We start from the raw sequence: 15,688 nt of genomic DNA on the forward strand, positions 1-15,688 counted from the left end.
TTCCAGCTGTCACTGCTCACAACTGGAGCTATTTCCCAACAGTTCCTTCCTTCTGGCATCTTTTTTTAAAGGAGATTTTTGATTGGATGAGGAGGACAGTAGAGAATATGGCAACGAATCACCCTTGATGGAAGACTCTGTCACCCCAAGTATTACCTTGAACTGTTTTGAGGTAATACTACATCTCCTAATCTTTCAACAAATTTTCCCAATTATCATGTGACAAATTATGCCATAACAGAGTGGGGCTTTATAATAGGACTAGAAAATTCTAACCATGCTGGACTGCAGCCTAATGCCAATAGATGGGACTCTCACAGTGTTTTGTTAATACTTGTGGACTGTTCCAATAGAACACCTGCAGTGCAGCTGCCTTTTAATCAGCCTTTTAAATATTTATGGTTATTTATGTCTGAATTGCCATTTGAATGTTTTAACAACAAGTAAAAGATGACTTACTTGGTGTTCTGGCTGACTTGCATCATCTCTTGGACTCAATGGTGATTTTCTTTTTCTTTTAGAGAGTGTTCAACGTCCTGTACCCAATGCCAGCTGATCAAAGGAGGCACGTCAGCATAAATTCTGCTCGCTGGCTGCCTGAACCAGGCTTGGGTTTGGCATATGGCACTAATAAGGGGGACCTAGTGATTTGCCGACCAGAGTAAGTGACATGGTTTAGTTCTTGAAGGCTATTTCAAGCTTTTTGTTGTTGTTGTTAAAACACTTTATCAGATATTTATCTTAATATATGATGAAACTTTCAAAAATTGGTCTCTTTTTTCTGACAAGTATATTATTGTTTACTCTTCTTTGAACACTTTATCTTAGCTTAAGTGGACAGTCTTAGAGGGTACCAAAAGGAGGGCACCACTGGACAGTTAGATTACTTTAGTACTTCTAAATTTTTCCTGAAGCTCTTTATGTTAGCTGTTCAAGATATATTTATGTATTTCATTTATATACTTTATACCCTGCCTTTCTCCCCAAGGGAGACCCAAAGCAGCTCAAATTGTTCTCCTCCATTTTATCCTCATAACAACCCTATGAGGTAGGTTAGGCTGAGAGAGTGTGACTGATCCAAGGTAACCCAGTGAGCTTCCATATCACGAGTGGAATTTGAACCTGAGTCTCTCAGATACTAGCCCAACACTTCTTAGTTCTCCTTATGCATTTGTTAGTAATATAGTCACACATTTTTTCTGATGGCTTAATATAGCTTTAAAATTGACCTTTTTACCCTGTTCTGAATGATACTTTTCTTTGTAGATCTTACAATGTTTACCTTTTTTACCCATCATACCAACTCAAACAGATGTTTGAGATATTTATCATAATTTGTTCTCCATGTAAAACCAATGAAATCACACAAATGCAATCAGTTTAAATTATAAAATTAAATATATATGTAAAACTTCATTAACATATAGGGTAATAAGTACAGATGCGCATGAATTGCTTTTAGTGGCAAGGCAACACGCAGAAACTTATTTTCGATTTCACTACTGAACAGAGCTCCTTGACAGCATCATTTTAACTATCATAATGTCATTATTCTTGGTTTTGGTAGCAGTAGTTTTCTGTGCACTCTTTGGCTACCAGTGTCAAGATCATCAGCTCTAGTAATGCCTTTGATTATTTTATATATATATATATATATATATATATATATATATATATATATATATATATATATATATATATATATATATATATATATATATATGTGTGTGTGTGTGTGTGTGTGTGTGTGTGTGTGTGTGTGTGTGTGTGTGTGAGTATATATATATACTCACACACACACACACATACACTGTGGCTAATAGCCACTGATGGACTCTGCTCCACATTTTTATCTAAACCCCTCTTGAAGGTGGCCATGCTTGTGGCCGCCACCACCTCCTGTGGCAGTGAATTCCACATGTTAATCACCCTTTGGGTGAAGAAGTACTTCCTTTTATCCGTTTTAACCTGTCTGCTCAGCAATTTCATCGAATGCCCACGAGTTCTTGTATTGTGAGAAAGGGAGAAAAGTACTTCTTTCTCTACTTTCTCCATCCCATGCATTATCTTGTAAACCTCTATCATGTCACCCCGCAGTCGACGTTTCTCCAAGCTAAAGAGCCCCAAGCCTTTTAACCTTTCTTCATAGGGAAAGTGTTCCAGCCCTTTAATCATTCTAGTTGCCCTTTTCTGGACTTTCTCCAATGCTATAATATCCTTTTTGAGGTGCGGCGACCAGAACTGCACACAGTACTCCAAATGAGACCGCACCATCGATTTATACAGGGGCATTATGATACTGGCTGATTTGTTTTCAGTTCCCTTCGTAATAATTCCTAGCATGGCGTTGGCCTTTTTTATTGCAAACGCACACTGTCTTGACATTTTCAGTGAGTTATCTACCACGACCCCAAGATCTTTCTCTTGGTCAGTCGCTGCCAGTTCACACCCCATCAACTTGTATTTGTAGCTGGGATTCTTGGACCCAATGTGCATTACTTTGCACTTGGCCACACTGAACTGCATCTGCCACGTTGACGCCCACTCACCCAGCCTCAACAGATCCCTTTGGAGTTCCTCACAATCTTCTCTGGTTCTCACCACCCTGAACAATTTAGTGTCATCCGCAAACTTGGCCACTTCACTGCTCACTCCCAACTCTAAATAATTTACGAACAAGTTAAAGAGCATGGGACCCGGTACCGAGCCCTGCGGCACCCTCCATTGCGAAGACTGCGCATTTATACTCACTCTCTGCTTCCTATTACTCAGCCAGTTATTGATCCACAAGAGGACCTGTCCTTTTACTCCATGACTCTCGAACTTACTAAGGAGCCTTTGATGAGGAACTTTATCAAAAGCTTTCTGGAAGTCAAGATAAACAACATCTATCGGGTCTCCTTTGTCCACATGTTTGTTACCCCCTCAAAGAAATGTAACAGGTTAGTGAGGCAAGATCTTCCCTTACAGAACCCATGCTGAGTCTTCCTCAATAACCCGTGTTCATCAATGTGCCTACTCATTCTGTCCTTGATATTGCTTTCTACCAACTTTCCCGGTATTGAAGTCAGACTGACTGGCCTGTAATTTCCCGGATCTCCTCTGGAATCCTTTTTAAAAATGGGGGTGACATTTGCTACCTTCCAGTCCTCAGGAACGGAGGCAGATTTTAATGAAAGATTACAGATTTTTGTCAAAAGATCCACAAGTTCAACTTTGAGTTCTTTCAGAACTCTCGGATGTATGCCATCCGGACCCGGTGACTTATTAGTTTTTAATTTGTCTATCAGTTGTAGGACCTCCTCTTTTGTCACCTCAATCTGACTCAGGTCTTTCAACACCCCTTCCAAAATTAGTGGTTCTGGGGTGGGCAAAAAGTTCTCATCTTCCACAGTGAAGACGGAGGCAAAAAATGCATTCAGCTTCTCAGCCATTTCCCTATCCTCCTTCAGTAATCCTTTTACCCCATGGTCATCCAAGGGCCCCACTGCCTCCCTGGCTGGTTTCCTACTTCTAATATATTTGAAGAAATTTTTATTGTTGGTCTTTATGTTTTTTGCAATATGCTCCTCATAGTCCCTTTTTGCCTGCCTGATCACAGCCTTGCATTTGATTTGCCACAGCCTGTGTTCCCTTTTACTAATCTCACTTGGTCTGGTTTTCCACCGCTTAAAGGAGTCCTTCTTACCTTTTACAGCTTCCATTACTTTGTTTGTTAACCATGCAGGCCTTTTCTTGTGCCTGTTTGTGCTTTTCCTAACTTGTGGTATGTATTTTATCTGAGCTTCTAGGATTATAGTTTTAAATAGTCTCCAAGCTTCCCCAAGGGTTTTGACCGTATGTACCTTTCCTTTCAGTTTCCTCTTAAGATGCCACCTCATCTCAGAGAATTTACCCCTTTTAAAGTTAAACGTGGTTGTGGCGGTCTTTTTGGGCAACTCCCTATTTATACAAACTGTGAAATCAATAACATTATGGTCACTGCTCCCAAGCGGCGCAATCACTTTTATATCTCTCACCAAGTCTTGGGCATTACTTAGGACCAAATCCAGGATCGCCCCACCCCTGGTAGGTTCTGAGACCATCTGCTCCACAGCACAGTCATTGAGAGCATCAAGAAACTCAATCTCTTTCTCTCGACCAGAACACATATTGACCCAATCAATCTGCGTTTCTCTTTGTTTTGATTTGATTTGTTTCTCTGATTTGTTTGATTTGTTTCTTTGATTTGTTTCTCTTTGTTTTGCTCTCTCCAATCCCAATTCTTTACTGAGAATTTCTGGTTCCCCAGCTGATAGCATCCAGTAGAGTATGTTTAATAAAGATAGATGCAGTAGGGCTGTACATTTCAAAACATTTTGTTTTCATTTTGCTTTGAAGTCTCAGAAAAGGCATGAGTATCATTTCACGACATTTCAAGAATATGTATAACATTTAAGGAATTCATTTTGGGAATATAATTTCTGATTTAGGAATATCAGCTGTAAATGAGATGAACCTGCCTTCTGAATGCTAGGTCCATCCTATGGAAAACAGCATAAGTAGACAGGACCTCTGGAGTCTGGACACCAGGTCTGCCATGTTTTGGTATCAGCAGGGATGGATCTGACCTCCAGATGCCAGATCTACTGCCCAGTGAAAACAGTAGAAGCTGATATAATCCTCATATTCCCAGTGGGTTTTTTTTAGGGGGGTGGGGGGAGATGAATTTCAGGAATCCCAAAATATTGAGAGTACCTTGTTTCATTTTGGGTATCCTGAAAACAAAATAGGGAATTTCAGGCACTGTTTCATATCCAAAATGCACATCCCAAGATAAAATTATTTTCTGTACTAGAATGGTTCTTTTACCGCAGTGGGTTTCAACTGCACAAGACTGGTAGTTGGTATAGAGCCTATAGGTACATCTGAAGATATATGTGCCTCTACTAATCCCTAGCTAAAAACTACTCCCAACTGTCACTATCTCTGTGGTCTTGTTGAAAAGAATATTCCAGAGTTTTCTGTATGAAGTCGGATTTCAAGTATAGTGCAAACTCCTTACATACAAAGCACCAATATGTCTTGCCCTTTTATTGTGACGTATTGGCTGGTGTACCTTAAAGATTGTTTCAGAGCTCCAGTCCCAGGCATCTACTAAACCCTTGCCATGAATCTTGCTATCCACTGTCTGCCATTCCTGTCTGTTACAACTGAACAAGAGGCTAAGCTGAAATGATTCTTTTTGTGCTTTAAAGTTTCTGTCAAAGACCTGGTTTCCTAGTATGTAATATAAACTGAAAAGAATGATCCAAGTCTACAGGCTGTATATTGTACAACAATATCTTAATAAATTTACATATGATATGGGATATAGCATGTGTATATGAGGCACTATTTATACTGAATTACGACCTTTGTGCATCAGTTCCTTTCCTTGCCCATTGCAGCATACATAATTTCAACTAGCCATACTTCTGAGGACTGCAAGCGCTTCACCTAAATTTTAATGCTGCAAAGTATATACAGTCATCCATCTTGCAGTGTCGACATCTGTCATGTCTGTCTGCAAAATGACCCCATTTTCTCACTGGCCTATTCAGTCATTAGTGGAGATGCCTCTAGCAACAGAGGCCCAAATGCACTGTTTGCCTTTTGTTAGTAGCCATTATGGGTGAATGATAAGGGAAAGACTGGAAGTACTATAGTGTTCTAATGTGCTAGCTATTCCATACAGCCACTCTGAACCCCCATTGATTAGGAGTCCTTATTTCTGCAGTTGACCTGGCCAGTACTAGCTGGACTGGGAACTTAGTAACATTGCCAAGCAAGATATGATCTGAATGGCAATAATAGTTATATTTGTCACCTCAGTAATGACTTGGAAAGTGGGAGACTTTTTTTTAGTAAAGTAATTATATTTTTGGTAGCAGAATCATGAACGTGGAGTTCTATCTTCGTACTTTTGTTGTACTCATACTACATGTTTATAGACTCAAGATCAACTTAATAGCCTTCACTTCCTTGTACTGTGTTTGTGTGTGTGAGTGAGTGAATTATCTCACTTGCTGTTTTCTGTTCTTCAAGGGCATGTTAAAGCATAAACTAATGTGATGCTACTTGCTTACAGTTAGACAGCTCAGTGATTTTTAGTGTAGAAGTGAATGGACAGCTTACCAATCCAGTCTGCTTGTCATGTTGCATATAAATTCCCTGTGTTTTTCCAGTCTTCAGTCATTTCAGTGTGTTGAGCAGCATATGTGCTCATTAGTTTATATTTTGTGTAACCTTTTGTTGTAGCATTTGAAGACCTTCCACACATTAAGTAACATAGGAGACACCATAGAGTCCTTTGAAGCCACATAGTATAAATGCCATCTTGCCAGAACAATAGTCTTCCAGCATCATCTTCTAGAGTCTGCCTACTGGGCAGGTATAGAATCACTAAGCATAGAGACTCCTTCCTTGAACCTAGCCGGGCATTTCAGGAAGATACCATATCTTTGATGGCACTGAAAACACTAAGATGTCCCAAAGAATCAGAAGGATCATATTTTCCCTCTCACCAGGTGGATTGAACTGGGTCTAGGTGTCAAGCATCGGTATTTTCAATAATCAAGCTTTTGTTTAAATCAAAGACTCACTTTATTGATAATCCAACACTTGCTCCAAGGAACGAAACCTTGGAAGTGATACAGAGTTTCACACAGCATTCAAAGGGTGCTATCAACTATCCATTTGGTCACTACCACATCTCCTAGTTCTCACACATTCCTGGCTTGTTGATAAGGCATGTGGATGGGAACTCGGGGGAGAGGCATTTGCTTTACAATGACAAGGTTACTTGCATATTCTAAATCCTTGAGAATTACTAGGTAGGAAAGGGGTTTTTTTTTAAGAAGAGCCTCTAAGTTCAGAGGAAAGAAAACAGGGAAGAAAGGGGGGAAGGGTGAATATGGGAAATCAGAAATAGCATGCTTGACACTAGGTAGTCCTTGTCATACAGAAGTGTATAGAACTGGCCTACAATCACTTGCTTGAGCTCATTACCCCCTGTATTATTGTGAGTTTAATAATAATAATAATAATAATAATAATAATAATAGATTTTATTTATATCCCGCCCTCCCCGCCTAGGCGGCTCAGGGCGGCTAACAACATTTCACACGATTGACATAAATAGATAAAACTTTAAATTTAACAATTAAAAAGAAATTAAACATAAAAACCAGTTAATTAAGTTAGGATACATAATTAAATTACATTAAATATATCTGGCAGCAATAAAATTGTTTGGCGCTGGTTCTGCCAGTTTAGATAGTTCCGTGATCGTATTATAGATGGCGGTTCTTTATTCTTAGCAACTCAGCAGTCAATATCAGCATAGGCTTGTCTGAAAAGGGCGGTCTTGCAGGCCCTGCGGAACTGGTCAAGGTTCTGCAGGGCCCGCACTTCCTTCGGAAGTTGGTTCCACAGTGCCGGAGCCGCGGCTGAAAAGACCCGTGTTCTGGTGTTTTGAAGTTTGACCTCTCTCGGCCCAGGGATGGTCACTTTATTTTTACCCATTGACCTCAGTGCCCTCTGGGGTTCATATGGGGAGAGACGGTCCCTTAGGTAGGCTGGTCCTCGGCCATATAGGGCTTTAAAGGTAATAACCAACACTTTGTACTGGACTCGGTAGGTAATTGGCAGCCAGTGCAGTTCGCGCAGCCCCGGCCGTATGTGCTCCCATTTCGAGAGCCCCAATAGTAGCCTGGCCGACGCGTTCTGCACCAGCTGCAACTTCCGGGTCCGGCACAGAGGTAGCCCCAAGTAGAGGGCATTACAGTAGTCCAATCTTGAGGTGACCGTTGCATGGATCACTGTTGCGAGGTCGCGGCGTTCCAGAAAGGGGGCCAACTGCCTCGCCCGCTTCAGGTGGAAGAATGCTGACTTGGCAGTGGCTGCTATCTGGGCCTCCATTGATAATGAAGGCTCCAGTAAAACGCCCAAACTCTTTATATCCAGATATCCTACTATTATATGTATAATTCAAATTTTACATCTGTCAAGTTTAACAACACAGTTAGTGCGCCAATGTAACTTTTACTGATTATTCTTAGTATATATCCCATACATTGCTCCATGTTGCCTGGTGTATGTAGCAAAAATCAATATGTCATTGGGCACCCTTTGCAAGTGCCTCTGTTTGAACCAGTCAGAAATCAGCAAATGCTTTTTCTCTGGGGTTTGTATTAAAGATCCATTTTAGCAAACCAACCCCCAAACTGATTTTGGGGTTGCAGTAGATTTCCATTATAGTTGTCAAGTTTGTCCTTGATATTGCAAAACAGAAAAGCCATAGATGTTTCCTGTGTCTTTTATATGTTTTAATAGATAATATTTGGATTTTTAAAAATAGGGTACTAGTAATGTTTAAAGTCATCTTAATTCTGAATGTGCTTTTCCATCATATGTCTTAATCTAGCAGATAAATTATTCCCAGAATCGTACAATACAATCCTCCTTGCACAAGCAAATCCCCATGTGTAATTAGAATCTCATAGAATCATAGAGTTGGAAGGGACCTCCACGGACATCTAGTCCAACACCCTGAACAATGCAGGAGATTCACAAATACCTCCCCCTAAGTTAACAGAATCTGCATTGCTGTCAGATGGCTATCTAGCCTCTGTTTAGAAACCCCAAAGAAGGAGAGCTTGCCATCTCCCGAGAAAGCCTGTTCCACTGAGAAACCACTATGTCAGAAAGCTCTTCTTGATGTTTAGTCAAAAACTCTTGATTTAATTTCAAACAGTTGGTTTTGGTCTAACCTTCTGATGCAGCAGAAAACATCTCCACACCATACCTTATATAACAGTCCTCCAAGTACTTGAAGATAGTGATCATATCTCCTTTGTCTCCTCTCCAGGCTAAACATATCCAGCTCCTTCAACCTTTCCTCATAGGACTTGCCCTTCTCAGGACACATCCCAGCTTGTCTATAGCCTTCTTAAATTGTGGTGCCCAAAACTGAACCCGATACTCAATGTGAAGTCTAACCAGAGCAGAGTAAAGCAATACCACCACTTCATGTGATCTGGACACTATACTTCTGTTAATACAGCCTAAAATCACATTTTCCTTTTTAGTTACTGCATCACAATCAAAATTGTATTTATAAAAGTGAAAATTAAGAGTTAATCAGAAGTGAGCATATAAGAAATGTTTGATGCAAAAAACTTTGGGTTGGATTCTGTGAATCAGAAAGGAGTTTATGGAATGGATCTCTTCTGCTTCTTCTTATACCCCCAAGCTGCTGTAGGAGGTTAGATGACCCTCAGGGACAGAGTGGACTGCAGTGTGGATGACTGCAAAAAGAAAGAGGGAATTGGCTCACACAAGAGGGGAGGGGTATGATTTTTACCACAGTCCCCCATGCTCCATCCCATTCTGTTTCAAGTGGACCTTTGACTCTTACAGAAAAGACATAGGTGACTCCAGGGGAAAAGGGAAAATCCATTTCATGAACTTTTCCCATTCACAATTCATAAGATCCAACCCTCTCTGTTCTTTCTTGCAAGAATTACCCCAAAAGCTCTAAGTTTTCTAGTTCAAGGACCCTCTGTTTGTATTCTTTACTGTTTATCTGTACTGCATTTTATCTCACCGTTCATGGAGCTTAGGGCAAGATATATGTTTCACCCTATTCCCTTTTATTCTCACAAGAAGCCTGTGAACTGGGTTAGGCTGACTGCCCAAGGGTCACCTAGTGAACTTCATGGCAGAAAGAGGATTGTTTGTATGCATCTTGACTATTCATAATGAAATAATGTACAGAGATTCATAAATGTAATCTTTCTCCAGGCAATCAGCCAACACTGCTAGGTGTACTTCAGATGTGACAAGATAAACTCTCATAACCTGGTCAAAGATAAAATGCATCTTCCTTTCAGAAACAGTACTTTTAAAGAACTAATGTTATCTTCTTTGAAAATGGTTTCTGCAGATCAAATATCATCTTGACTTCTTTCCTCATCTGTTCAAAAATATGCATTATTAAACACTTAAATATTTTCTTTCTCTCTTTTTTTGTATATTAATGTAACCCTCTTCATGAAAACAAAGGAAAAATCTTATGGAAGCCCTTTATGTCACATGCATGAATTGAATTCTTTCTACAAGATTTTTGTGAGAAAAATGTTAACAGTGGGTTAAGATGCCTAGTTTGACATTTCTGTTCAAAACATTCTGTGTATTTTTTTAAAAAACTGAATGACTAAGAATTGCTACAATCAATTAGTTAAAATTTTGCAGTATCAGAAAGCTTACTTTTGTGTTTGCAATTTTGTGTTTGTGAGTCAGTTTGGTGAGTAGACTCTAATCTCGGAGAACCAGTTTTGATTCCCCACTCCTTCATATGCAGCTGCTGGTGTGACCTTGGGTCAGTCACAAGTTCTCAGCAGAGCTGTTCTCTCAAGAGCAGCTTTCTGAGAGCTCTCTCAGCCCCATGTACCTCACAAGGTGGGTGTCTGTTGTGGAGAGAGGAAGAGAAAGGAGATTGTAAGCTGCTCTGAGATTCCGAATGAAGGGTGGGATATAAATCCAATCTCCCCCTCCTCCTCCTCTTCAATAGAGTAGCAAAGCTTATTCTTCTGGAATCTTTTTCAAAATGTGTTACTTCCTTGAAAAAAGGGGAGAGTAGTTTATGTGTCTTTTAAAGAATAATGCTACCTGTTTTCCCTCCTTTTCTGTTTGTTTTTCATATTCGTCCTCCTGGTTCTACTTACCAGATTCTGTCATCTGATTCTGTTTTCTTCTATAAAATCTCTAATGTCAAACTAACTTCAAAAACCCACACGATTAATCTAACTTTTCTTCATTTTTTTATGCACTCTATCAAATCCATTTAACTTAAGAAGCTTTCTTATCACCTTACCATTCCATACTTTCTAATTTCTTGGGTAGCACTCTCTGTAATATGCATGTTTTCACTCACTTTTTTTTTCAGACTCTGTAAGCACCAAATCTATAACATGTTCACCAAATATGTAATTTGCTCTCCACTTTTTCTGATAACAGAATTAATGTATGGAACCATCCTTTACATGTCTCTGCTCTATTTTTCTTCAAACATCAACATTTATTTCTATTGTTGCTTCTATGAGAACTTCTCCATTCTCTCTGTAAATCCCCTACTATCCCAGCTATCATTGCTTCATTATCTGATACTCTTGAGGCATTAAGAATAGTAAGATATCAGCTAAAATATAACTAAAATTAACTTCAGCGACTATCTCTTATCTCTCCTGATGTGTCAAATTTCAGCATTTCCACAATTTCTGTTGTTTAGCTCAGTATGAGGCCTGTGTACTAACTGGTCTTGGAAGGAATCAACTGACATCTGCAATAACATTTCCATATTTTTCATTTATTTCAGCTGTTCAAATGTTTTTTTAATTCCTTGGTTTCTGATTGGTCCTTTCTGCTAATGTCTTGTTCTGCATAAATTGTTCTTCAAGATGCATTTCTTATATTCTCTGCCATGGTGGACATTAGCCAAGTGTTTTTTTTCTCTTGCAGTGGTTCTTTAAATGTTTACAAATTAGTTACAGAGACCTACCCTTTATGCTCTCTAAGTAAATTAACACCCTCCATGTCTACTTGTCATGTGTCTATATCATCTTTTAACCATCGAAAAAGATTCCCATAGCATATTATTCAGCTAACAGTACATTTGTGGTAATTCTTTACAAGAGGCTTTTTCCAACCTTGTTCTGAAAGGATTCCCCAGAATGATATGGCAAAGGCCCTTACCCTTGTCTTGCTGTACCTTGTGTTCATCTGTGTATGCATTTGCCATCTGCCTCCAAAAGCTCCTCACAATGACAAGTCCCTCAGATGTCAGAAAATGACATCTCATGTGATCTTAGGTACAGTGGCTGTCCAAGCCTTCTGGGAAGAAAGGACACACATGCAGAGATACAGGCATACATACAGGCTTCAGATGGTACAGAACGTTGAAGTTAGTTTAGTCATCTTGAAGAATTAAGGTAAGTATTAGCCATTTCATATATGAGATAAAAAAAAAAATAAGACCAAGACTGATGATGCAAAATCAGGTAAATATATGTTTTGTTACTCAGTTACATTACCAAACATACCCTACATGTTTTCTCAACAGGCTTCGTTAGGAGAATCTATAATATATAATAACAACACTGAGTTTATATAAGTATAGTTAAAATTATATAATTAAGATATTGTATTAACAATTAAAATCCAGGTTCTAAAATATCAGTCACATACAAAACCATTAGAGCTTATTCTGTCCTTGAGATTGCTTGGGGAAGAGAGTTTCCTTTTAAGAAGAGATAAGATAAGGCTGTCCAGCACCCAACAAGTTTTTGCTCAAAAATAAATATATCCTTTTTCTGTGCTTAAATGAATGTTACAAACCTGTTTGTCTTGCTGTTGTTCTTCAAAATGAGTAAAAGATCAGTAGCTAATTGTCATTGGAAGAACTTTACTATATTCTGATATCCAGTTGCTGTAATCGCTCTGATTTTTTCCATAAATTGATGCAATTCTAAAGACAAATTTAACCCTTTAGGTGTTAGTGTCTCGAGTCTGACAACCCAGCCAGCTTCTTTTTTCAGTAACAACCTTTCATTTTTACAGGTTAATTTCTGCATAACCCAACAAATAAAATCAGAAGGACCATGATTATTTAAAATAAAGTGTGCAGCCAATAGGTCACTTGTTCTTTTCAATGTTATGTTACATTTGTGTTCTGCTATGAGTGTTCTTAGTTGTTTGTCCAACATAAAAGTTTTTATACGGGGGAATTGGATGATACACATCACCTCTGTAGAGTTACATATTGTATTTACCTTAGTATCTGAAGGGTTGATGAAGTATTTCGTATTATGTGTTAATGTACAACAATTATAATTTCCACAGGCAAAATATTCCTAAGGAGGATTAGTGCCAGGTAGAACTGTTTGTTGGCTAATACATTTATAGGTAGTTGAACAAAGCCAGAGTCAAGTCGCACCTTTAAGACGAATCCCTTCACCTGATGAAGTGTGCTTAGAGAGCACACGAAAGCTTACTTTTTCAATTACTTACTTTGGTTGGTCCTAAAGGTGGAACTTGACTCCTGCTTTATTCAACTGCTTCAAACCAACACGGCTGCCCTCTTGGATCTATTTATAGGTAGTGTTAAAGACTAGATGTTCCCTCAGATTCTTGTTTCTTCTAAAAGCAATCATAGGGTTTTTTTAAATCACGTCTAGCATGAGTAATTTATTCCTAACTAAAGCCAAGGCTTTTTGATAAGCAGACTAGAGTATGCGAGTTAGATAACCCCTACTAGCTAAATTGTGTTTAAGAGTGGAAGCTTCCCTTTTGAAGTCATAAATATTTGAGTAATTTCTTCTAAACTGTAAGAATTGGCTGAATGATAAACTATTCCTCGTACATGTAGAGTGGTGTCATATTTCAAAAGGGAGCTTTGCTCTGTTGGTTTTTTATAAAGATTTGTATAAAGTATATCCTGTTCCCTTATGACCATGACATCTAAAAAGTTAATTTTCTTGTCATCCCCATTGAGGTCATCTTGTATATCCAGCCAAACATGAAATTTCAACAAATTTCTGTGGCCACCTTTCCATAATAAAAATATGTTTCCTAGATATCGCCCCCATTTAATTGTACAGTTATGAAAAGGGTTATTAACTGGATAAATAATTTTATCTTTTTCAACTAGAGATAACAAGAAATGAGTTGGGGGAAATTCCGATTATTTCTTTTGTTTAAAGTTTTTTTCTATAATGGATAATGCTTCTATTTAAGGAATGTTTGTATAGAGTGACAGCATGTCTAGTGTAACTAGAAGGATTTATATTAGCTTATACTTTCCAATTTGTTAATAAAATTAGTAGTGTCTCTTAGATATGATGGCATTAAGGACCCAAATGGTCTGAGGGAAAAACCAATATATTTGGATAGAGGGTCCAGGAAGAAGAAGAAGAGTTGGTTTTATACCCTACTCTTCATTAACTGATAGGGTTTCCAAGTCCAATTCAAGAAATATATGAGGACTTTTGGGGTGAGGACAGGAGACATTGGAGGTGGAGCCAGGAGCAAGGTTGTGACAAACATAATTAAACTCCAAATGGAGTTCTGGCCATCACATGTAAAGGGATTGCACACCTTTTAAATGCCTTTCCTCCATTGGAAACAATGGATAGGGGCATCTTCTTTGGGGGCTCATAAAATTGGGCTCCGTGGTCCAATATTTTTGAAACTTGGAGGGTCTTTTGAGGAGAGGCACTGGATGCTATGCTGAAAATTTGGTGCCTCTACCTCAAAAGACACCCCCCCACGCCCCAGATACCCACGGATCAATTCCCCATTATACGCTATGGGAATCGGTCTCCATAGGAAATAATAGAGTGCCTTGCAGACATTTCCCTCCCCCCCTTTCTGATGACCCTGAAGCAGGGGGAGGGCCTCCAAACCGAGGGATCCCCTGCCCCTACCTAGGGATTGGCAACCCTATTACCTGAAGGAGTATCTGAGTGGCTTATGATTTCCTTCCCCTACTCTTCCCACAACCATCACCCTGTGAGGTAGGTGGGGCTGAGAGAGTTCTGAGAGAACTGTGAATGATCAAAGGTCACCCTTCTAGCTTCATGTGGGGGAGTGGTGAATCAAACTGGGTTCTCTAGATTAGAGCTGCTATAAATCACTACACCAAGCTGGCTCTCAGGTGTTACAACCACCTGATAATAGGCCTACCTGGAAGAGGAAAAATATTTTTATATATTTTTGTAGAATGAAAATACTGGTGTTCTGGGGTTAGTATTGTCAAAGAAATCTTTTTCCTTAGGTGTAATATATCCTATAATAAAAACTTTGTCCAATATAGTTCTAATTGTACATTGAATTGATTGAACTGGGTTTGTTTATTAAGTTGCCTCATAACTTCCAATTTATAATCTGACCTGTTTTGAACAACTGTAGCACCACCCTTATCTGCCTCCTTAATTTTAATATTAGGGTTGCTAGATAGTTTATTTAATGCCAGTCTCTCTTGGTTATTCAAATTTACCCATCTAGATTTTAAATTGTATTCCAGTTTTTCTAAATCTCTCGTTAGTCTTCCCTCAAACACTTGTATAGTAGGAGGGGTGGGCCCAGGAGGTATATTGTTGGTTACCTGGTTGTACACTGTTCCTGAAAAAATATTTTAATCTAAGGTTCTGATTAATGTCCATCTATGAAGTCACTGGATCATATCATGGAGTTGGAACATAACGTAAGCCTTTATTAAGGACCTGTAGTTCTTGTTCTGTAAGTGTTCAGCCAGATAAGTTGTAAACTGACTCTCTCTCAGCTGTGGTTGGTGATGCGTCTTTTCTTGGTGTTTTTATCTTCTTCCTTTTTTGGTTGATAGTATACTTTGTGTGGCCTGGGGTTGTGCTTCTTAATACAAAAAAACTGTTGAAAAGGTGGATTTGTTGGAACTATTGTCCTCATTTCCAGCAGTAGTATTATGTTCTATGTCAATGGATGCTCTGAAGAGTCAGTGAAGGATACCTTCCTTGTACAGTTATGGGTCTTTTAAACATCCATGGATAAATTCTATTGTGTTCATAATCCATTTTATCCCATTGGAATTTTTGAATTTAAATTCCTTTAATTCCTTGATTAAAACCTGTAG

The 15,688-nt window shown here is 38.8% G+C and overlaps 1 protein-coding gene across 2 annotated transcripts in view; it reads left to right on the forward strand.

Moving 5' to 3' along the window:
• The window catches only part of AMBRA1 (autophagy and beclin 1 regulator 1), a 415,934-nt gene that overhangs the window by 342,094 nt on the left and 58,152 nt on the right, over positions 1-15,688 (forward strand). For both annotated transcript variants that reach the window (XM_060261137.1, XM_060261136.1), the window contains one exon: positions 522-661. In XM_060261137.1, the coding sequence (XP_060117120.1) occupies positions 522-661 (140 nt within the window). The remainder of the gene's footprint in view (positions 1-521; positions 662-15,688) is intronic.

This window comes from Heteronotia binoei, chromosome 21 (assembly GCF_032191835.1).
Source record: "Heteronotia binoei isolate CCM8104 ecotype False Entrance Well chromosome 21, APGP_CSIRO_Hbin_v1, whole genome shotgun sequence".
In the NCBI taxonomy this organism is placed as follows: Eukaryota; Metazoa; Chordata; class Lepidosauria; order Squamata; family Gekkonidae; genus Heteronotia; species Heteronotia binoei.